Source organism: Rhinolophus sinicus, chromosome 5 (assembly GCF_057876585.1).
Source record: "Rhinolophus sinicus isolate RSI-liver-muscle chromosome 5, RSI-T2T, whole genome shotgun sequence".
Lineage (NCBI taxonomy): Eukaryota > Metazoa > Chordata > Mammalia > Chiroptera > Rhinolophidae > Rhinolophus > Rhinolophus sinicus.
In genome coordinates, this window is record NC_142505.1 from 7,046,416 (window position 1) to 7,070,926 (window position 24,511).

The 24,511-nt window shown below is 44.9% G+C and overlaps 1 protein-coding gene across 1 annotated transcript; it reads left to right on the forward strand.

Annotated features, from left to right (window-relative positions):
- The first annotated feature begins 1,201 nt into the window (after positions 1 to 1,201).
- SLC25A20 (solute carrier family 25 member 20) lies at positions 1,202 to 22,885 on the forward strand. The gene is made up of 9 exons (XM_019723916.3): positions 1,202 to 1,448; positions 6,291 to 6,383; positions 9,368 to 9,495; positions 11,043 to 11,133; positions 19,668 to 19,785; positions 20,498 to 20,570; positions 20,905 to 21,014; positions 21,481 to 21,605; positions 22,028 to 22,885. Exons 1-9 carry the CDS (start codon positions 1,344 to 1,346, stop codon positions 22,088 to 22,090), a joined length of 906 nt encoding a protein of 301 aa, XP_019579475.2. The 5' UTR covers positions 1,202 to 1,343; the 3' UTR covers positions 22,091 to 22,885.
- Positions 22,886 to 24,511: the final 1,626 nt, after the last annotated feature.

Below are 24,511 nucleotides of genomic sequence, written 5' to 3' on the forward strand. Positions count from 1 at the left end.
TATGTCATTCCCCTGTTCAAAACTCCTGAATGGCTCCCATCTGCTTCAGAGAAGCTGATGTCTCCTCACAGTGACACACGAAGTTTGCTTTGTATGCTACCATCACCTCCATGTTCCAGTCTTTATTAGCTGCTGTTCTTGCTCTCCCTCACTCAGCTCTAACCACAATGAACTCCCTGTAGTTTCTCAAACCGGCCAGGCACAGACCATCTCAGGGCTTTTGCATTTTCTTCCCCCCTCCTTCTTCTGCCTCCTCCCCACACTTGGTTCAAGCCGTTGTTTCTCAGTCTAGTTGTGTAGGACACAGCTCCCTGGCCGATGCTGGTATTATGAGCCTTGCCCTCCCCTGGGCTGAGGCATTTGGTTGCCAGTCATCCATTGGCCACTCACGGCAGCTCTCGCCAGCTACTGGCCACTCATGATGGCTGCCGGCCACTCATGCCGGCCACTGGCCGCTCATGGCAGCACATGGTAGCCCACGGCAGCACACAGCAGCCCATGCCGACCTCTGGCTGCTCATGGCAGCCCAGCTCCAGGGAGAGCCTTGTTCACAATTTTAGCTATAGAGGGCGCAGCTCACTGGCCCATGCGGGAATCAAACTGGCGACCTCGGTGAACCACCCAGCCCGCCCACATTTTCTTTTCCTCTGCCTGGAAGGCCCCTCAAACTCTACCTGGTATCTATGGACAGAACTCACTCCCTCACCTCCTTAGATAGAATCCAGTCACCTTCTCAATGAAACCTTCACTCTCCTAATTAAAATTGCAAATTACTCTGCTTCCTGCCCCAACTCTCTAACCCTCTTTCCGGGTTTATTTTTCTCCGTAGCAGTAATCACCACTTGATACACTATGCGTTTCCCACTTACTTATTTTTGTTACAGTCTGTAAGCTCCACAAGGACAGGGACCCATGTGCTGTGCTACCAGCTGTGCTTCCAGCACTTGGATGGGCGCCTGACACACAGCAGAGCGCAATCGACTTCTGTTGAGTGAATGGAGGAATGGGAGCACAGAGAAGGAAACATTTAAGTCTGGAAATACTTCTTGGAGGAGTAAATCCAACCGTTGGCACATCCAAACTCCGCCCAGACAGCGTCACGGCCTGTCAAGCTCCCTCAAGCCACGCCCGTCGGGGCGGGGCCGCGGCAGGAAGCAGCCCTCCAGGCGGAAGCCAGGCAGGACAGTCTAGGCAGGACAGTCTAGGCCCGCCTCCCGACCTGTCCCGGGGTCCGGCCCCGCCCACGAGAAAGTGGGTGAAAGGTCAGCGGCGCCGGCGCTGCGACTTGGGCAGTGGAACTACGCGGCGGCGAACATACAGGTACACTCACGGACACAGCGACCATGGCAGACCAGGCGAAGCCCATCAGCCCGCTGAAGAACCTGCTGGCCGGCGGCTTTGGCGGCATGTGCCTCGTGTTCGTTGGGCATCCGCTGGACACCGTCAAGGTGCGAGGAGGCTGGGGGGGATGAGGCCCGTGCGGGGCGCAGAAAGCAGGTTCTCCCTCGAGGCGCGGCTCCGGACAGAAAGGGGGCCCTGGGAGCTTGCGTGAGAACTTTAGAGGCTCGCCCTTTCTCCCGTTTTGGGGTTTGCGGGCGCTGTTCCTCGCCCGCAGAGAGCTGAATCGTGCAGAGGGAGCAGCCTCTCACAGTGCAGCAAGGGCTCTGATTTAAAGCTCTGTCCCGGAGCCTCTCCTGACCTTGCGCCACTTTGGAGATGGGAAAGAAAAAGCGCCTCCCCAAAACTCTGACTTCAACAAACCCTAACATTACCAGCAAGGTTGAAACAGGTCACCTGTAAAGCCCGCCTCAGGAAGAGAGCTAAAGACAGAGGCACGGTTATTCTAGAGATGTCTTCTGACACATGCCTCTGGGGCCAGAGTGCCTCTTTACCATCTTCTTTGCACCTTTCCCTGCCGGAGAGGGGCTTGGCTATCTTCAGCCTGTCATCCTATGTTAGCCTGAGTGGTCTTCTGTGGGAAGCGATGGTGTCCTCAGTGACTAAGCACCTGCCAAGGAAAGGCAGTGACCGACTTTGCCCAGTACCAGGCTGACCCTCACCACTCCCAGGTGAGGACCCCGTGGTCAAACTGAGGCTCTGGAAAGAAGGAAACTCCTCAGGGCTTGTTCCCTGGTCTTCCTCACATCACAGCCTGCCTGAACTCTTCTCTCTGCAGCACTTTCAGCCAGGCCTTGCCTTAGGTTAAAGTCCACACCCTGTGACTTAGCTAGCATTTAAAGCTTCATCCTAGTTTTCTCACCCTATTTCTGGATACACTGTTGGAGAAAATTGACAGATCAAGGACATTGTGGTCCTGTGGGGAGCAGACATGAATCTCATAGTGAGGGAAGCCTGTGTAGGGATCTTATTAGAATGTCAGATCAGGTTTCCTCCACAGCAAAATAGCTTTGGGGCACTTCCTCTTTGCCTGTTTGGGCAACAAGCTCTTTGCTGCCTTACATCTAGGAGAGGAGCTGGGCTCATTCCTAGCAAGACCGGGATTAAAGGAACCAGTCTGGTTAGGGCATTGTGAAACATGAAATCAGATATTTATTCAACTGATGATATATGCTGAGTTAGTGTATTAGTGCTTCCCGGACAGTGGTTATTCTAAGCAGCACTGTCAAGTAAGGGGAAAGAGTTGTCTGGTCTCTTTTCCTACTTTAAAAAAAAAAGTTTCAGGTATACAACATCATAATTCAACATCTGTATACACTGCAAAGTGCTCACCCCCAAAAATCTAGTTACTATCCATCACCATGCAATTGACCCCCTTCACTTCTCCCCCTCGCCCCAACTCCCTTTCCCTCTGGTAAACACCAATCTGTTCTCTGTATATATGGGTTTGTTTTGGTTATTTGTTTTGTTTTGTTTTTAGATTCCACATCTGAGTGAAATCATATGGTATCCATTTCTGACTTCACTTAGCATTATGCCCTCAAGGTCCATCCATGTTATTGCAAATGGCAAGATTTTATTCTTTTTTTATGGCTGAGTAGTCTATTATATACAGAGGATGCCAAAAAAAAAAAGTATACACATTTTAAGAAAGGAAAACTATATCAAAATTGTAATACTCAATATATGCTGATAACAAAAGATGAATACAAGTCACGTTTGACTTCTGCAATTACAAGAGGTGCTCAAAGTGGTTACCATCAGCATCCAGACACTTCTGATTAGAGCGAACTACTGCTTGAGCAACGTTGAACAAAGTGCCCACTTGTATACATCTATATACATATATCTCATGTCTTTATCCATTCATCCATTGATGGACACTTAGGTTGTTTCCATATCTTGGTTATTGTAAATAATGCTGCAAAGAATGTAGGGGTGCATATATCTTTTTGAATTCATGTTTTCATATTCTTTGGATGTATACCCAGAAGTGAAATTGCTGAATCTTATGGTAATTCTATTCTCACATTTTTGAGGCATCTCCCTCCTGTTTTCCATGGTGGCTGCACCAGTGTGCAATCCCGCAATAGTGGCCAAGTGTTCCCTTGTCTGCATATCCTCGCCAGCACTTGTTATTTCTTGTCTTTTGATAAGAGCCATTCTAACAGATATGAGGTAATTTTTCTTGGTGATTTTGATTTTCATTTCCCTAATAATTAGTGATGATGAACATCTTTTCATGTGCCTGTTGGCCATCTGTAGGTCTTTGGAAAGATGTCTATTCAGATCCTTTGTCCATCTTTTAATCGGGTTGTTTTTTTGTTGTTGAGTTGTATGAGTTCTTTATATTTTTTGGATTTGAACCCCTTACGGGATCTATGATTTATAAATATCTTCTCCCTTTCAGTGGGCTGCTTTTTTTGTTTTGATGCTGGTTTCCTTTGTTGTGCAGAAGCTTTTTACTTTGATTTAGTCCCATTTGTTTTATTTTTGCTTTAGTTTCCTTGCCTTTGGAATCAGATCCACCAAAACATCCCTCCCTATGACCTGTATCAAGGAGCTTACTGCCTATGTTCTAGGAATTTTATAGTTTCAGGTATTATGTTCCAGTCTTTAATCAGTTGTGAGTTAATTTTTGCATATGATGTAAGATCGTGGTCTAGTTTTATTCTTTTGCATGTGGCTGTACAATTTTCCCAAAACAATTTATTGATGTGACTGTCCGTTCTTAATTGTATGTTCTTGGCTCCTACATTGTAAGTTAATTGTTTTTATATGTGTGGGCTTATTCCTGGGCTCTCAATTCTCTTCCATCTGTCTGAGTGTCTGCTTTTATTGCAATATGGTTCCAGCTCTCCTGGGACTCCGGCTTGCTGACTGCAGATCTTGCGCTTTGCCTGCCTCTGTAATTGTGTGGAACCAGTTCCTTATAACAAATATAAATAAATAAGTAAATCAATCTCCATATCCTGTTGGTTCTGTGTCTTTGGAGAATCCTGACCAATGCAATACCCAAGAGAATTGAAAACAGATGTCCCCATAAAAACCTGTACACAAATGTTTATAGCCCCATTATTCCTAATAATCAAAAAGTGGAAAAAATGCAGATGTCCAGTATCAGATGAAAAGATAAACAAATGTAGTACAACGGAATGTTATTCACCAATAAAAAGGAATGAAGGACTCATACAGTCTACAACATAGATGAACTTTCAAAACATTATGCTAAGTAAAAGAAGCCAGGTGTGAAAGACCACATATTATATGATTTCATTTATATTAAATACACAGAATAGGCAAATCCATAAAGATAGAAAGTAATTTAATGATTGCCAGGGACTGAGAGGAGATTGGAAGGGGAGTGACTACAAATGGATGTGGTGTTTCTTTTTGGGGTGATGAAATTTATTGTAATGAAGGTTGCACAACTGTGAATATACTAAAAACCGTTGAACTATGTATACTTTAGTGAATTTTATGATATGTGAATTCTATCTTAATAAAGCTGTTTGAAAAAACAATACTGGACCAAAGATAAACATGTTGGCTGGGACTGCCCTCATCTGAAGGACTGGCTTCCATGGGGTTCATTCATATGCTGGCAAGTTGGTGCTGGCTGTTATCAGGTCTTCTTTCTTCTGCACATGGCCTCTCCAGGCTGCTTGAGTGTCCTGATGACATGGTGGCTGCCTTTCCCCAAAGCAAATAACCTGAGATGGAAACAGGCAGAAGCTGACCTTTTATCATCTTGAAAAAATCACATAGCATCAATACCACCACATTCTATTTGATAGAAGTGAGTCACTGAGTCTGGCCCACATTCAAGAGGTGGGAAATTAGGACTTCCCTTTTGAACGGGAAGAGTGTCAAAGAATTAGTGGACATAATTGAAAACCACCATACTGGGTACGGATGGGTGAGGACGTGGCCTAGGAGAAGACTCAGACCCAGAGAGAAAGAAATGAAGATTCTGGAAGCATCTTGAAGGACTACTCCAGTAGACTTGGTCCTCATGTGATAAAAGCAGGAAGAGCAGCGGGAAGTAGCCAGAGGTGATGCCAGGGTTTCAGATCCTGAGAAAGAGGGTAGTAAGGCGGCTCTGGCACACATGGGACATTCATAGGAGGCTGAGATTCTGGAGGTGATTTCAGTAGGGAGAGCTTCTCCAGGCAGTTGGCAATGTAGCCCTAAAGGTGGGGAGAGAAAATCTGGAGATGGCCCAGTGTTAGTCATCGCTGAACAGCAGCCGAAGCCCTGGAATCTGGGTTTTCTGAAAGGAATGGTGGACCGGAGGAGTAGGGTGCTAAGCCTTGGACAATACCTGGAGTAGAAAAGGAGACAAAGGAAGTACTAAGAGGGGAGGTTTAAAAGAGAGACAGTTTGAAGCATTGGATACACCAAAAGATCAAGAAGGACGAGGACCAAGAAAAGTAGGGTTAAATCCACCTCACTCCAAAATGCGTTTGTTGATCACCTAACCAACATGCCACTACGGATGGGAGCGGGCGGTGGCTTGAGCTAAGCTTTGCATCGGCTAGTGACTGGCGTGTCACTGGACCTCACTAGACCCAGTCTCCTCATCTGTAAATTGGGAATACCTATCCCATGGGGCATAGGGGATCCATTAGATGAGAAATAAATATTGAAAGTAAGTGGATGAGGCAACCAGAGGAAGCATTGCTCTCTAAAAGCCTGCTACTAATGACTTGGGAGTGCAGGGTTTGAATAAATTGAAGGAAAGAGAAGTCTGAATCCAGCAGGGTAAGTGAGTGCTGAAGACGTACTCGGGTGTGGCTTTTCTCTGTTCTGTTTGGCCGACAGTTAGGCCATTGCTACCCACAGGCAGTTTTGATTTTGGGAGATGACTGTATTTTAACTTCTGATTTCAGGTCCGACTGCAGACGCAGCCCGCGAGTTTGCCTGGACAGCCTCCCATGTATTCTGGGACCTTTGACTGTTTCCGGAAGACTCTTGTTAGAGAGGTATGATACTCGGTGCTGGGCATTTCTCTTACTCAGAGGAATACATTCACAGGGTGCATCCGTTACTCCCTCGCGGGGACAGTTCTGCCCCACAGCAGCGGCTCTCTCACCATGCCATCCTATGCCCTCCGATTGTCATCGTTCTGGAGTCTTTGCTTGTTCCAGCTTCTGTTTTATAGATGACTGAAGCTGATAAAATGATTCTCTCCTTTGGAAGGCAGAGTTTAGACCACAGGGAATTACTGAGGAATATTTGGAGACTCAAAATGGAAGAAAAGGCAAATCTGGATCAATCAATTTGACAGAGATCGGTGGCGGAAGTTCCCATAAAGTCTGAGGAATAGTGAGAGAGGCCAGAAGAGTCTTCAAACCCCTAGACAAGGACACTAAATTGGTTTGGAGCTACCAGATTACATACTAATTTTTCAGATAGCTCCTGGAGTGAAAACATGGGATTTTTAAAAAGTTTTAATTACTAGTGACATTTATTACTCACTTCATTAGCACATGTGTGAAAAGCCCTTGTTAAGCACTTTTTCTTTGCTTCCTAAAATAAGTCATATGAATAAATGCCTTATTAAATACATAGTCTTTATTAAATATACAGAAACTGAGAAGCAGGTGTCACTCAGATATGCTGATGCTGATAGGCTCAGCCTTGGGGGAGAAGTTGTTTCCCAGGGTTCCTGCAGGACCCAAGCGTCCGAGGAAGGTTTTGCACCCACGAGTGAAATGGTGCTGCCTTTTCCTCCATAAGGAGCTCCTTCTTTTGTCTGTTCCTCCCTGGACAGAGTCTCATCAGTGTCCGAGGAAGGCTTTAGGCTTCAGGTCAGCTCAGAGTCCTCTGCCCTTCTGGAAGAGAGGAAGGTTTACATGTCCCTGCCTCAACAAACATTATTGAGCACTGTTTAGTGTCTGGACAATGTGCGGGGTGCTGGGGACCTAGTAAGAATGGCTTGTGTAAACCCAACTCCCTGCAGAGTTGCTCACTAGGCTTCCTTAGTCCATATCTGTGCGTGCCCCTAGTTTCTACTATGCCAGACTTAGCTCTGCTTTCCGGAGCTGCCAGACAGAGGTCTTGGTTGTACTCCATGGAACTGGGTGGGCCAGCGCTGTGAAAAAAGGCTAGACGTGTTGTTCAAAGGCGTGGCCTTGGCCCCTAGGGACCCCAGCATCCTTCTGAGTCAGGTGGGAAGCTGTGAGAGGGGCTTTGGAAGGACTTTGTCCCTTGCTGCCTTTGTAGACCCCCCTCAGAACCTTCTTTGTCCTATTCAGCCTTTCCTGTGCACTGCCTCTGCACTTTATCTTGGGGGAGCTGCTTATAGCCTGTAGTAGTGTGTGACTTTTGCAGCATCCAAGAGGAGTGCTGACAAGTACAGCTGTGTCCCTTTAGCTCTGCAAAGTAGATTGGTTGTAAATGCCTGGGGTCTGCAGTGCAGCCGTTTCTCCAGCCTGGGCCTGGATCTCCCAGTGTGCAGTCGCACTGTTCACTCCTGCTGCTCTCTCTGTAAGGAGCAGCTTTCACTTTTTTGTATTTGTTTTTAAAGTTATTCCTTTGTTTGTATTAAAGTGATACAAACACTTAGTTTGTTACCGAAAGGCTTGTAACAAAGTAGCAAAGCGATCTCTTCCCACGCCCCACTCCCCATGCTCCAAGGGCGACTACTTTGAGCTTTCAGTGTTGATGCTGTTTCTACAGAGCTACATAATACATGTTTACTACTATATTTTATACATTTTTATATGTTTTAGCTTCCTTTTTGTGGTAGATGATTTTAACTCTTACGTTACTTATCCCCTCTTTCAGCCCTGCCTATATAATTTTATCACACTTTGTGATTGAATCCAATTCACTGTTTTCATGATTACCACTTCATGTATGTTTCTCTCTGTTTACTAAGTCATGTACTGTGATGTGCGTTTCATTTCTTGGGCAACTTTTTGTTTTTCTTGAGGTTGGGTTAATAATTATGTCAATTTCTGTTACTTGTGTTTCTTGGAACCGTCTCTGTCATCCTGTACCCATTCTGCTCTGTAGAATACTTTTCTGTTTGGTTTTCCACACTGCCTAAACAGTAATAATCTGTGCTTCCAATGTATGTTGTTTCGCTTTGTTTTTCTTGGAAACATGCCTCCAGGAGACCCCCTCCTCCTACTCCCCTATGGACTGGCCCGAGGCACCCAGTACCATCCTGGAAATCCCCTTCACCCCCCTTGGGCCGAATCTTTCCTCTCCCAGGTCCCAGCCCTTCCTCTCCCTTGGTTTACTAAACTTGTTTGGCTGGGATATCTTTCTGTCTTACTGTTGTTTTATTGCCGCTACATAGTTGCTTTCGTTACTAAACTGTACTAGTGAAAATTGATGTGCAGTCTTACCATTGTTTCTAATGATACAAATCCCATGTTTTAATACTTGGAAAAATACAAAAATTCCTTAATCGCCTGTAATCTCACCCCAAGGAAGTCAGATCACACTGTACATCCTGTTTTGTAGCCTGCTTTTTGGTTTTCCTTTTTTCATTTAATAGTCTCTTTTCATGTTACAATGTGACTTTATGGCTATGTGATAGTCCATCCATGGAATTCCCGTAATTTGTCTCATTTATCTCCTATTTGGGAACTTTTAGATTCATTCCAAAATTTTGGCCTCTGATAAATGCCTGAGATGTCTTGTTTTTTTAGGTCTCTGAGTATTTCCTTAGAATAAATTTCTAGACTGAGAATTTCCTGATAGCAGGGTATACTACATATTGCCAGATGTTCTTCCAGAATGGAAGCTGTTTTCTATTTTCTCCAGCAGTATATAAGAGGACAACTATTTCTGATAAATGTGGTAGTTTTCATCCTTTTAAAAGCTCTCCTTGCTTGGCGGGGAGGTGAAGGAAGGAAGCCTCTGGTGAGTAGACACACGCTGCTTCTCTTTTTCAGCGGTGTAAAGGGTGGTAGTGTTTGTAAACAGCTTCTGCTTCTGTGATTCCTTACAGGGCATCTTCGGGCTGTATCGGGGCATGGCTGCCCCCATCATTGGGGTCACCCCCATGTTTGCTGTGTGCTTCTTTGGGTTTGGTTTGGGGAAGAAACTGCAACAGAAACACCCAGAGGATGTGCTCAGGTGAGGACTTACAGGCTTGGGCACTTGATGCTCCCCGCATGGTGTGGTGTGGGTTGGAGGAAAGGCAGTGGCTGTCCTCCTGGGTTCCGAGGCTGGCTCCTGGGACTCCGCATGAGGGAGCTACTGGAATTTCCTTTGCCCTGTGAACCGAAAAGGGAAAAAGCCCCTCACCCTTTACCAGGTTGTCATCATTCCTCCTGTGAGGTAGTATCGCTTACTGGGGATATTAGTATTCCCAGCCCTGAAGGTGTTGAGAGGTCTGAATGCTACACTGCATGTCAGGTGCCCAGAGCAGTACCTGCTGCTGCAGTAATGACAGTGGCAGCCATGTTTTCCATCACCTAGTTGGGAAAAGGGAGATTCCCACTTTTCTTTCCCTTCATTTTTCTAACATGATTGTAATCACTACAGATATTTGTTTCTCTGTTAAAGAGAAATAAATTAGTGTCTTTCCTTTCAATAAACTTTAAGAAGTTGGATTTGGCTATGACGAGGCAGGTGAGTGAGAATTACAGCTCAGGATTGACATAGTAGTAGTTAATGAAAACAGACTGCTTGGGATGCAGGGGAATTCTGAGTGGAAACGGGGTCTTAAGGGCTCTCAGTCTGAGCTGTGCAAGGTGACCTTTGGGAGGGACTGCAGGTAGCACAGGACGCACACAGGCTGCTCAGGCGTGGGATCCAGGAACTTGGGGGAGGTAGCCCACAGTGCCAGGTGGTTGTTTTCTGTCACTACTTCAGGCCACAGCAGGCTGAGGAAGGGTCTAGGATGTACATAGAGATGTTTGCAATGGGACACTCTATTTCTGGTGTCCTTGTGACCCTCCGAAGGTGCCCAGCTTCTGTGAACAGCCACACGTGGCCCCAAATGTGGGTGTGTGTAGGGTCCTTTGAAGCTGTGTTTGACTATTGGCAGTCCGAATGTCCCATGGGTCACGCCTGTCTGGGTACCATCCCTGTTTGGCCCTTTCTCAGCATCTTCTAGCACATTCCTTACAACTGGCCTGGCTGCCCCTCAGCTTGTGGAGGTGGTCACAGCTGTTCCCCCGGCCTTGATGCTGTCCTATCCTGCTTGAACCTTGGCTTAAAATGTTCTCTGGCCCTTGGTGATCCTGAGGTGTGATTGGAGGGGAGCTGGGGTCGACAGCATTCCAGATCCTGGGTTAGAGGCTTTTTTCCATAACAACCCTGAATTTTACAGATGGGGAAGCAAGGCTCAGAGAGGCCTGGAAACGTGGCCATAGCCATTGTCCATGCAGGCTCAGGGAAGGAAACCATATCTCACCGTAAAGCTTCTCCCAGGGGTGAGGCCATCAGAGTGAGAAGATGGGCCTCGTTTGGCTCTTGGCACTAAGACCCCTGCTCTGGGAAGTTTGACATCAGAATATAGTACCCGGAACTTGGCTTTGTGTGAAATATGATTCATTTGTGCTGGGCTTAGCCCAGACCAAGTGTTTATTTTTCTTACAAAGTCATCCTCTGCTGGGATTGCCTGTCCTGGGTGGGTAGTCACAGGTGCTTGCCTCCGGTTTTTGTTTTCAATACAGCTACCCCCAACTATTTGCAGCTGGGATGTTATCTGGCGTATTCACCACAGGAATCATGACCCCTGGAGAACGGATCAAGTGCTTGTTACAGGTTAGGGTGTGAGCTGGGGTGGGGGATGTGATGTGAGGGGGGACGGCTAGCTCTTGCCATTCAGTGTATAATTTTGTGTGAATGTTTATATCCCTTCTCCCTTTATAAAGGCTTCAGGTCGGGTGTGCAAAACCCTTTCAGGGTTTTCAGGATTATGGAAGCAATCATAGTAGAATCAAGAACGGACCCATCAAAATGTCACATCTGTGCTGTGTCAATCCATACACAGCCACTCTTATTAGCATCTACTTCAGGTGAAAGGGAAGCTGCTCTTGCCCAACATCTGCTCTCTGTACCTACTGCCCTCAGACTTAGTGACCTTAGAGCTCCTGGCCTGTTGGTAGGCAAAGGGTAAGCGGGCTGCCTGGCTTACCACACAGTATTCCTTTTAAAAAAGGAATGTTACCACATTTTTCTTCAAATGGCTGAAGTAATGTAACACACAATTAATTCCTGTTAGAAAATTTCGATTGTGCAGAGAAGCACAAAGGAAAAAAATTATTTGTATTTATTACCAATGATACTGCTGAGGTAACCACTGTTATGTTGTGTGTGAATTCTTCTAGTCTTTCTGGTAAATATGTATGTTAAGAAATGTTATCTTTGAAATAAAATTGAGTTAGTTTTGTAACGAACTTTTTTCACTTGACATAATATTTTTCTATTATTTTTTTCAAGCATCATTTTCTGCATCTTATTTCATTACATGGCTGTTATTTACCCAATCTGCCCTTATCTGGGGGTATGACAAATTATATGCCATAGCGAACATCTTTGTAAATAAGATTTTGTACACATGCCTGATTACTTTCTTAGGATGAATGTCTAGAGTTGGAATTAGTATGTTTAAAGCGGTATACTTTTTAAGGTTTTTAATACACATTACTAAATGGCCCTTCTACAAAGGCCTATCACTTTCTATTCCTGTCATTAGTATACAAGAGTGCCCATTTCCAGCAGACTCTGCAGCATCTAATTTACAATCTCTGCCAGTCGGCTAGGTGAAAAATTTGTATTGTTTTCATTTTTTATGCTTTTAATTGGTGGTGAGGTTAATTATTTTGATGAATATTAGTTGCTTGTATTTTTCCTTTGTGACATGCCTGTTTGTGTTCTTTGCTCATTTTTTTTTCTAAATTGATTTATAAAACCCTTGGACATATTAAGGTTATTAATTATTCATATGCAGCAAGTCTTTTCATGGTTTACATCTGTTATTCAATTTTGTGTATTTTTTAAATTAAACTTTTTATTTTGAGATAATTATAGATTCAGATATAGTTGTAAGAAATAATACAAAGGGGAAAAAAGGAAAGAAATAATACAAAGAGATCCCATGTAATGTTTACCCACTTTTCCTACAGTGGTAACATCTTGTAAAACTATAGTACAATATCACACCAGGATGTTGACACTGATACTATCAAAATATGGAATATTTCCATCAGGCCGAGGATCCCTTTTATAGCCACATCCACTTCCCTTCCCCCCTCCAGTCCTTAACCACCCCAGCAACCATTCATCTGTATTCCATATCTATAATTTTGAAATTTCAAGAATGTTATGTCAGTGGAATCATACAGTATGTAAACTTTTCAGATTGGCTTTTTAAACTCAACATAATTTTCTGGAGATTCATTCATATTGTCACACGTACGAATAGCTCATTCCTTTTAAGTAGTTCCTGGTGTGGATATACTGCAATATGTTTAACTTTTCATCCATTGAAGGACACGTGGGTTGTTTCCAATTTGGGGCTATTATAAATAAAGATGCTGTAAACATTCATGGATAGAGATTTTCCTGAGAAAATAAGTCCTCGTTTCTCTGGGATAAATGCCCAGGAGTATGGTTGCTGAGTCATGTAGTAGTTGCATGTTTAGTTTTTAAAGAAACTACCAAACTGTTTTTAGAGTGGCTGTACCATTTTACATTCTTCCAGCAGTGAGCAATGTCTGAGTGATCCAGTTTCTCTGCATTCTCATCACCATTTGGTGTCACTACTTTTAATTTTAGCTATTCTGCTAGGTGAATAGTGATATCTCCTTTTAATTTGTATTTCCCTAATAGTTGAAGATGTTGAACTTTTTTTCATGTGCTTATTGGCTATCTGTATATCCTATTTGGTGAAATGTCTGTTCATGTTTTTTGCCCATTTTCTAATTGGATTATTTGGGGTTTTTTTATTGTTGAGTTTTGGGAGTTCATTATTCTAAATAATAGTGCTCTGTTAGATATGTGGTTAGCAAATATTTTTCTCCCAGTCTATAGTTTGTCTTTTCATCCTCTTAATAGAGTCTCTGGAGCAAACATTTTTAATTTTGATGAATTTCAGTTTATTAATTTTTCTTTTGTGGATTGGGCTTTGGGTGTTTAGGGCATTTAGGGTCTAAGAACTCTTTACCTAGCCTGAGATCTTAAAGATTTTCCCCCCTATTTTTTTCCTCAAAGCTTTGTTCATAGTTTCACCTTTTACATTTAAATATGTGACCCAATCATGAGTTAATTTTTGCATAATGTGTAAGAATTAGGTCAGAGTCCTATTTTTCTTTCTTTTCCTTATAGATGTCCAATTATACCAGTACCATTTGTGGAAAAGACTTATCTTCCACTGAATTGTGTTTGCACCTTTGTTAAAAATCAGCTGAGCATATTTGTGTGAGTCTATTTCTGGGTTCTCTATGTTCTTTCGTTGATGTATATATGTCTATCCCTCCACTAATACTACACAGTCTTGTTTAGGATAGCCATAAATTAGTCTTGAAATTGAGTAGCCTGATCCCTTCCACTTTATTATTATTTTTTTTAAATGTTCTAGCTATTCTAATTCCTTTGCATTTCCATATAAATTTTAGGATAATTTATAAAATTGAGAAAAATCTTGCTGAGATTTTGATAGAAATATGTTAAACCTATCGGGCAATTTAGGCAGAATTGACACTTATTATTTTGAGTCTATCAATCCATGGACATGATATGTCTCTCCATTTATTTAGAACTTTAATCCCCCCTCCCATTTATAAAGATGTTTAATAACAGCATTATTTTCTATTAAAGAAATACAAAGTTCAAATGCCCAACAATAATTATGTTTAACACTTGGTCTACATATGAATACAGATAATGGCTGCTAAGTAGATACTGGATTTGAAATTTTCACATATAATTGTGAGTTTGTCTGTTTCTCCTTTTAATTCTCCCAGTTTTGCTTCACATAGTTTGCAGCTGTTTTGTTTCATGTATATACATTTAGTATTGCTGTGTCTTCCTGATGGAATGGGCCTTTTATCACTATGTAATGTCCCTAATATTATCATTATGTAATAGCCCATATTTTTGCTTAACGTATTCTTTCTTCCTACCTGACGTTCCAGCGTTTCTTCTTTTATTGTTTTCTTTCTATTTAGAGAACTTATTTTAGCCATTCTTTTCGGGTAGGTCTGCTGGTGACAAATTCTCTTAGGTTTCCTTTATCTGAGAATGCCTGATTTCCCCCCTTTATTCCTGAAGGATATTTTCGCAGGCCATAGGATTCTGGGTTGACAGTTCTTTTCTTTCAGCCCCCGAAAGATGTTATGCCATTTTCTTCTGCCCTGCCTGGGTTTTGCTGTCATTCTAATTGTTTTTTTCTATAGGTAAGATCCCTGTAGAAGTCTACTCTTAAAAATTTTTTTTTTTATCTTTAGTTTTCAGAAGCTTATTTGTGATGTGTCTTGGCATGGGTTTATTCTGTTTAGTGTTCACTCAGCTTTTTTTTTTAAGATTTTATTGGGGAAGGAGAACAGGACTTTATAGGGGAACAGTGTGTACTTCCAGGATTGTTTCCAAGTCAAGTTGTTGTCCTTTCAATCTTAGTTGCAGGGGGCGCAGCCCACCATCCCTTGTGGGAGTTGAACAGGCCACCTTGTTGTTGAGAGGACGCGCTCCTACCAACTGAGCCATCCGGGAGCTCAGCGGCAGTTCAGCTTAACGATAGTTGAGGAATCAAACCGGCATCTTGTTTGTGGTTGGGAGCCCACTGGCCCATATGGGAATCAAACCGGCAGTCATCGGCTTTAGGAGCACAGAACTCCAACCGCCAGAGCCACCTGGCCGGCCCCTCACTCAGCTTCTTGAGTCTATGTTTATGTTTTGCCCAATTTTTGAAGTTTTCAACAGTTATTTCTTTGAGTACTTTTTTAGTCCCTTCTTTTCTCCTCTCCTTCTGGGACTCCAAGGACACAAATATTAGATTTTTTTGTTACAGTCCCACAGGTCCTTGAGGTTCTGTTCAATTCATTTCAGTCTATTTTCTTTCTGTGGTTCAGATTGGGTGTTTTCCATTGCTCTGTTCTAGTTCACTGATTTTTTTCTTCTTTTCTCTTTATTCTGCTGTTGAGCGAGCCATCCGCTGAGGTTTTTATTTTGGTTGTATTTTTCAGTTCTAAAATTTTCATTTGTTTCATCTTTATATCTTCTCTTTTTGTGCTGAGACTTTATTTCTTTGCTTTGGCTTTGTATTTTTTTCAATCTGTTTCAGGCATATTTATACTTGCATATTGAAGGATTTTTACCATGGCGGCTTAAATATCTTTGTCAGACATCTCTTCACATCTCTTGTCATCTTGGTGTTGGCATCTATTGCTTGTCTTTTTTCTTTCAATTTGGGATCTTCCTGATTTGGGGTATGATGAAGGATTTTCAACTGAAACCTGGATAATTGCATATTATGTTGAGACTCTGGCTTTTACTTTCTGTTTTAGCTGGCTTTTTCTGACACCACTCCAGCAGGGAAGGGCAAGATGCTGCCTCGTTACTGCCACGTAGAGGTAGAAGTCTTGGTTCCTCATTCAGCCTCTATTGACACCTGAGGGTAGGGCACTTCTTTTTACTGGTGGGTGGGTATGGGAGTTCAGTGTCTCTACTGACACCACAGGATGGGAGGACTCTGATCACTGGCCATAAGGGACGAAAGTCCTAGTTCCCTATTTGGCCTTCTCTCACTCCACCCTGGCAGCATGGTAGGTGCCTTATTACAGCCCTGAAAGGGTAGAAGTTGGGCTCCACACTTGGTCCTTGCTGGCGTGGATGGGGGTAAGGCCACAGTTTTTCCTGTGGTGTTTGGCTGTAATCGAGTGTTTATTGTCTAAAGGTTTTCTGTCTTTCTAGGCTGTCCGTTTTCTGGTCATCTGTCTAGAGAATACAGGCTGTTGAGGATTCTTTTTTGTCTGTGTCTGTTGACATTTCTGGACTGCCAGTTTCTTCAGCTCCAAGTCTGAGATATATCAAAAAGAAAATCCCAGGAACTCGCCACCATGTATGTCATTCCTCAAGTCCCAAGGTCCCTCACGAGTCTGCCTTCTGTTCTCCAAACTTTCGGAGTCTTCTTATGTTTGTTTAAAAAATAATGTCTAGTATTTTTGTTGTACTTAGCAGGAGGAATAGAGAAAAGTACTTCCCTACAAGAAAAGGAAGTCTGTTTATTGATTTTGACTGCGGGAATGTCTGTTTTCAATAGCCTTGTCCCTCAGTCTTTTCCCTCGTGGATTCTTCTTTCTGCTTTATGCCTGAAGTCCTTTTCTGCTCCTAAATGAGAGTCCGTATTCATACGCTTGTCTTACACGCCTCTGCTCTGCTAAGTGACTATTTTATACCTCTCCTCTCTTCTCAAACCCCCATCCTCAGTGGATGACCTGGCTTCCTACTTCACTCAGAACACGAAACTGCCAGAAGAAGACTTCACCAGACGCCCTCCATCACTTCTACGCACCACTGGAAGCTGCTGTTACATCCATGGCTGCCCAACTTGTTTCCAACAAGGACGGCCCATGCTTCTGCCTGACCCCACCTCCTATTTGTGTCCTGGACCCCATCCCATCCTGTCTTGCCCACCCACAGACTCGCTTCAACAATTCTTCTGTCTTTCTCTTTCAATATCAGTTTTTGTTCTGCGCTGGATTGTCCTCACCAGCAACAGAAGCATAAACATTCTTGTATTTTCACCTTAAAAACACAAACTTCTCTCTATTCTACTTCCCATATCAATTTCTATGCTTCATGTCTTTGTACCCCCTTACATCAAAACTCTGTGAAAAAGTTTTTTTTCTCTTGTCATTGTCTCTATTCCTCTTCTCTAATTGCTAAACCCACTTCAGTCTGGTTTTTGCCTCACAACTCCAACAAAAGTACTTTTGTCAAGGTCACCAGTGACCTTTATACTAAGCCCGATATTCAGTTCTTGGTCCTCATCTTTCTTTCTTTTTTTTTTTTTTTTAAGATTTTATTGGGGAAGGGGAACAGGACTATTCCCAATAGTTTAAACACACTGTTTATTAGAAAACACTGTGTACTTCCAGGACTTTTTTCCAAGTCAAGTTGTTGTTCTTTCAATCTTAGTTGTGGAGGGTGCCATTCAGGTTCAAGTTGTTGTGTTTTCAGTCTTAGTTGTGGAGGGCGCAGCTCAGCTCCAGGTCCAGTTGCCGTTTTTTTTCTAGTTGCAGGGGGCACAGCCCACCATCCCTTGTGGGAGTCGAACCGGCAACCTTGTGGTTGAGAGGATGCACTCCAACCAACTGAGCCATCCAGGAGCTCAGTAGCAGCTCAGCTCAAGGTGCCGTGTTCAATCTTAGTTGCAGGGGGCACTGCCCACCATCCCGTGCAGGAGTTGAGGAATCGAACTGGCAACCTTGTGGTTGAGAGGATGCGCTCCAACCAACTGAGCCATCTGGGAGGCAGCTCAGCTCAAGGTGCCATGTTCAATACCGGTCCTCATCTTTCTTGATCCATCAATAGAATTTGACTCAGTTGATCCCCTCCTCTCCTTTGAAGAGCTGTCTTCTCATGGCCTCTGTCTTCATTTTCCTCCTGCCTGCTTGGCTGCTCCTCTGACTCTGTTGATTCACCGTCATCTTCTTGATCTTTCAATGTTAATGTGTACAGGGCTCCGTCCTATTACACTGATTTTCTTGATGATTTTTCTCTTCTTGTATCATGACTTAGACACCATCTATATGCTGATGATTCTCCAGTGTTTATCGCCAACTCAGACTTTTCCTGAACTCCAGACTAGTTTATCCAACATTTCCATATGGATGCTCATAGGCACCTCAAAGTCACCATGTGCTAAACTGAACTGGTGTTCCCCAATACTGCCTTGGCCTGCAACCTTCTGCAGCTCAGTTGGTAGCAATGCTATTCTTCTAGTTGCTCAGCCCTAAAACCTACATTCCTCTCTTTCTCCTACTGTACATAGCCCATCTGTTGAACACTTAAGTTGACTTTCAATATATCCCAAATCTATTCCTTCTCATCAACTCCATTGCACCCACATCGCTCCAGGTCACCTTCCTCACTGGCCAGGACCACTGTGAGGACATCCTCACTTGTTTCCCTGCATACAACCTATACCGTACATGACAGTGAGAAGACGACTGTCAGTTCTATACCCGAGCCTCTTTGGCTCCCCATGTCACTGGGTCCTCTGGTCACATGGTCCTCCCTGCTGTTCCTCACACTACCAGGTTCCCACGTGCCTGGATCATTTGGGGAAGTTATACCAAAAAAAGCCATTGGTACTCAATTGACATTGTCTTAAATTTATCATTTTTAGAAAAATTGACATCTTTCTGATTGGAAACTTTTCCTAATCAGCATTATGACTCTCTGCATATCTACCTCTTCTTTTATGTCCCTTGGGGATGTTTTAGAGTTTTATATATGTAAATCCTATTGCTTGATGCACATATATTTTATTGCTATTTTGAATGGGATTCTTTTCCATTATTTTTTGACTGGTTAATGCTGGTATGTAAGAAAAATTATTGGACTTATATTTTTATTTTGTAAGTGTTTCTCCTTGGAGCTGTCAACACTGAACTCTTTTTCCCACTTTAATTGCTCTTTGGTTGATGCCCTCTGTGTTGTGAGTTCCTTTTGGCTCTGTACCTGTTGTGGATCCTGCACGAGGCTGTGTCTGAGATCATATCTGTGATTACCTCTGCCTTCCCTCAGGTTCTTGGCTCTTAGGCCCTGGGTTGCTGAGGCTGGGATGGGGGTCTCTCCTTGGCCCTCTCCTGGCTCTGCCCAGGACCTCTATCCAGGCACTTAGACCTCTGAATGCAATTTCCAGTTCACCTTTTCTTAACCAAGCATCCTGATCAGTTAGGGCTTGGAATGAAGTTGGTGCTCAATGGATATTTGTTGAAACAGAGTAAGTGAATGACTGAAGCATTTGTCTCCTCCTTTCTAGACCTTCAACTAGCTTTAGTGGGAATGCTCTTGTATTTGGGAGAGTTCCTCAGCTTACTCTCCAATTGCTCTGTTGAATTATTTTTTCTAGTCACTGTATATTTTGTGATATTTTCACCTCGTCTTATTCCATAGTGACTTCCACCAGTGTTATATGTTCCACATAACTAATCGATTTGACAGTCAAATCTTTCATTGGTCTAATGCATAATGACCACTTCTATACTCACTTTGTCATCTTCTGTAACCCGCCGAGTCTGTTGATTTTGATGCTCTTGCTGGCTTGCTGACTCTTCCCTCCCTCCCAGATCCAGGCTTCTTCAGGGGAAACCAAATACAATGGTACCTTGGACTGTGCAAAGAAGCTGTACCAGGAATCTGGCATCCGAGGCATCTACAAGGGGACGGTCCTCACCCTCATGCGAGGTAAACTTTGAGGCCCTCCACCTGAGGTCACCCTGGGAGGCTTACCTGAGATGGACTTGCTATGGATGGTCTTACCTGGATCGCCAGATTAGCCTTGGCACCATATGTGCCACAGCTCTGACAAGGCTGGCGCCGTGTATCCTGGTTTTAGGCAGTCTCACCTCTGTCCATCAGAGACACAAATGAAGATGGGGGGAACCTTCCATTTTTCTAGTAGACTGGCCCTCAAGGATAGAAGTCATGACAGTGGCAGTTGGAGGGGAGTGGCAAGTCGGTAGAAATTGTGGCTGGAGGGATGAGTGGGAAGAAAGAGTGACTTAGGAACAGTGGGGCTCTCTCTGGTTTCTAGAGGCATGTCCTGCTGGGGTGGCAGTAGGAGAAGCAGAGACGGCCCCACCCTTGTCCTGAGATGGCAGCTTAGAGAAAGGCCAGATACTTGCTGTGGTTATAGCTGCTCGGAGTGGGCATGTCAGTGGGACCATTCCGGAGGGACTTTGGAGATGAAATGATGGCATGTGTGTTCGCACTCACACCAGTGCTTGCCCCAGGGCAGCATCTGGTCACTGCAAAGTGGTTACTGCAAGTGGGAAGTGATGCCGAGGAACTTCTCAGGAAACCTGGAGGGATCCAGTGCCAAGCGTGGCTCTGTTAAGTTCAAGAAATCTGTGAGTATTTTATATCATTTAATTTACCTCTTTCTTACGATTAATAGATGTTCCAGCCAGTGGGATGTATTTCATGACATACGAGTGGCTGAAAAATATCCTCACTCCAGAGGGAAAGAGGTGAGGAGAACAGAAGAGCTTAGAAGTCATGGGTAGGTTGCCCTTTCCTGGGAGTGGGTCTGGAGGCAGAAGTGGGACTGGCTGCTGGCTCCATGTCCCCTTTCCTCTTGTTGCTGCTGAGGCCCAGCTGACATCTCTTACTCTGTGCCTCATCCAACGGAGCAAGCATTTGAAACAAGTGCAGGAACCCTCCTCCAAGGAGTGGCAGCTGCCATGTCACAGGATCCCTGGCCTTGGGCTTTCTCCTTCTCTGTAACTGCCCTGTCTGCCACTGGAGAGATGGTCTGAAGGCCACCCTCACAGCCTTTGTCTGCCTGTGGTTGGTGTTCTGCAGTGTCAGTGAGCTCAGCGTGCCTCGGATTCTGGTGGCTGGGGGCGTCGCAGGGATCTTCAACTGGGCTGTGGCAATCCCCCCAGACGTGCTGAAGTCCCGCTTCCAGACTGGTTAGTGGAGGGTAGTGGGGTGGGTGGGGGTGGAGTAGGTCCAGGAACTGGCTGCCCCTGGGGTGCGGAGCTCGTAGGGCCCAAGGGGTACTCACTCTCCACAGCGCACCCACAGCGTCTGTCTGCCCAGCGTCTCCCTTGCAGTCATTTGTGTTCTAGGAACCTAGACTCCTTTTCATGTCGGCCTAAACACAAAATCAGTGAGACAAGAAGTCAAATCAATTCTCCGTTTCCCACATGAGCAGAACCAGGATTCATTCCCTCGGCACCAGTAATCCAGCCATTTGTGTCTTTGTCCCAAGGTGAATTGTGTTGTCTGTGGACTGGTCCCAGATGACTCACAGTATGTCCTCTCCCTGGTGCTGTGACCCTGCAGGAAGATTTGACTACAAGATTGTGCTCATGTGTGTCTCCGTGGTCAGGTCAGGAAGCTTCCTGAAGCCTTAACAGTTGGTTCTGCCCACAGCACCTCCTGGGAAATATCCTAATGGTTTCAAAGATGTGCTGAGAGAGCTGATCCGGGATGAAGGCATCACATCCTTGTACAAGGGCTTCAACGCAGTAATGATCCGCGCTTTCCCAGCCAACGCGGTGAGTGGCTTGCAGGGGCTGTTCTTTTTCCCTTCGGGGTTCAGAGCAGGGTGCAGATGGGCTGACTTTTTCTTGCTCCTGGGATTCGATGTGGGGGGGCTCAGTTTACCCAAAACTCCACCCTCAGCCAGAGCCTCTTAATTTTCTCCCTGTCCTCCTGAAACTGTCAGGAAGATTTGCCTTTGCGATTCTCTGAGGTGAGGGGCCATGATTTTCTGACCTGGCTATCAGAAGTGGGCAGTTGTGAGACATACATTTTCTTCCCCTCTTGGGAATGAGAAAGCACAGCTTGATTCCCTGACCTGGGGTGGGAGTGAGGTCTCAGAGGGGTCTGGTCCTGTTGGGCCAGCCAAGCACGGTGCTGGCTTCTCTGAATAGTCACAACCCCTGCTGCCTTTTCTCTTCTTCCAACCCCTTGTCAGGCCTGTTTCCTTGGCTTTGAAGTTGCCATGAAGTTCCTTAATTGGGCCGCCCCCAACTTGTGAGGCTGAAGGCTGCTCAAGGCTCTGGATGCTGGAAGCTGTTACCGAAGAGGAGCAGTGGGCAGGACTAGGTCATCCGGCAGGGTGAAGGGAGGGGGATAGTGGGATCAGAGCTCTGTGCATGGACTTGTTGAGACCGTGTTTGCCTTAATGACACCCTCTACCTGGTATAACTTGATGTGCTGTTTTGAAACTTGAATTCACTCTTGTCAATGTAAGGGATCTCAGAGGGAGATGGACTAACTAGCTCCCAGACCAGATACCACTTGTGGCTAGAGTATGTCGACTGGTTGACTACTATCCCTACTGCACCCAAAATACTCATCTTGAAAGAGGAACTCTCAACCTATCCCTGGATGCACTATGCAGGTTTTCAACCAGCTGACCAGGAGCTGGGGTCCTCTTTGATCCCTAGCCAGGAACACCCACCAGACTTCCAGGGTACTAGCCTATCCTGGCCTGCACGTGGGCATGTGGCCTTGAGACCCACGTCTGTCTGTCAGATGGACTGAGCAACTGTAGGCACAGATAGCCTGAAAACAGTAGGGTTGATTTTTCCTTTTTTAGGCATACAAATAATTAAAATGGAAACTAGAGTGGCCTAATTTCCCAGGAGACAGTGGAGAGCTTTCCCTCCTACACAGTGAGGAGAGAGTTTTGAATCAACAATCCCAGTCTGCTGGGATAAGTGAGAAAGCCCAGGCAGGGAATAGAAGGCTCTTTTTGCATGCTCTTTTCTCATGAGACACCCCCCCCCCCCCATATTAACAGGAAACAATAAATACATTTTTAATTTTTGCATTGTGTGAGACTTTTTTCCTTTTGATTCTGGGTCATTTTAGCAGGCAGCCTGTGGCCTTGGTAGAGGCCGCCAGGGATTCAGTGTCTTTCCCTGATGCCTTCAGACAGGGGCTCCAGTAAGAGAAAGGGGGAAGTTTTGGCCAGCCCAGCCTTCCCTGACTGCTCCAGCCTCAGCTGCTTGAGGGAGGGTGGGGTGGGGTGGGGCTGGGCGACTTGGTTGGTAACTGTTCCCACAGCCCTCAGTGCAAGCCTGGCATGCAGGCCCCACAGCCCTAGGCTGCAGCTCGTCCGGTCATTCCTTGCCCCTCTGCCCTCAACCACATACCGTGTTTTCCCGAAAATAAGACCTAAGTGGAAAATAAGCCCTAGCATGATTTTTCAGGATGACATCCCCTGAACATAAGCCCTAATGCGTCTTTTGAAGCAAATCTTAATGTAAGACCCGGTCTTATTTTCAGGGAAACACAGTAGGTGCTGAGCTAACAGGTCAGTTGTCCTAAAAGGTCAAAAGCAGTCCTGAGTTGTCCTGTGGGCTTTGGTGATCTGATGTCAGCAGCCTGGCTTCACCCAGCAGGCTGAGGATGATGCCCGCGTGCTGCCCGAGAAGGTGAGAGTGGAGAGTCACAGGCTAGTCCTCGTCTGGTGGGGGTGGAGGTTCCCGAGCTGGGCTTCTCTGGCAATGTCCCATCTAGTAGTCACGGTCACTGTTGCTCTGACACTTCCCGCCTCGCTGCAGTTGCACAGAGACCCGTGGACTTTGGCTTTAGAGCCACCACGCTATGTAAATGGGTGAGTGGGGCAGGGACCCACACCCATCTGGGAGTGGTGTGGCCAACCTGGCAGGAAGCTGAAGATTTGGGGATTTAAGGAAGGAAGCTTTATTCCTGGGAAAATATTTCTGGATGACCAGATAGGAATGATAGTCAAGTCAAAAAATAACATTTTTTAGAGACAAAAAGTGTGTGCCCTCTGCCTGGGAAGATTAAGTCAGTGCCCCTCTCATGCTGCAGGATGTCTGTTTAATCTTTTTGATTTCAGGGCGACCACATACCGTATGTGTCTCCCGAAGCTCTTCTCAGCACCACCCAGTTTTTGAGCGGGTCCTGAAACCTCAGCCTTTGCTCCAAGCCCCTGGGAGTTCATTTGCATTCCAGTGAAATGCCAGCTAGTCCCTTGGCTCCAGATCACTTTTACGTTCTGTGCTTCTGGATACTTTGCCCTTTGAAATAGTTTCTATTTTAAAATGCAATATTTTGGCTCCTTGATGTTAGTGGTGGTAGATTCTTTTACTCCTGTGGATGTTCAATAGATGTTAAGTCAAATAGGGAAACCTCTGGAGGCATATTTGTGAGGGGAGCAGAGCAGATGGTGAGTAACTCCCTCCTGGCTGGCACTTCATTTTTATGATGCACTTTGAAATGCCACCTGTTCCTGATATATCTCTTCTCTCCCTGAGGAGAGTAAGGGTAGGGGAGAGATTGGGGCCCTCCCCAGCGATTTGTCTGATTGTCACAGAAAGCCTTAAGTAGAAGCTAGACAGTTAAAACAATCAGCTGGTGGTAACAGCCTCACCCAGCCACAAAGTAGAATATAACTGGGTCAAAGGTGAAGGACAGAGAGCAC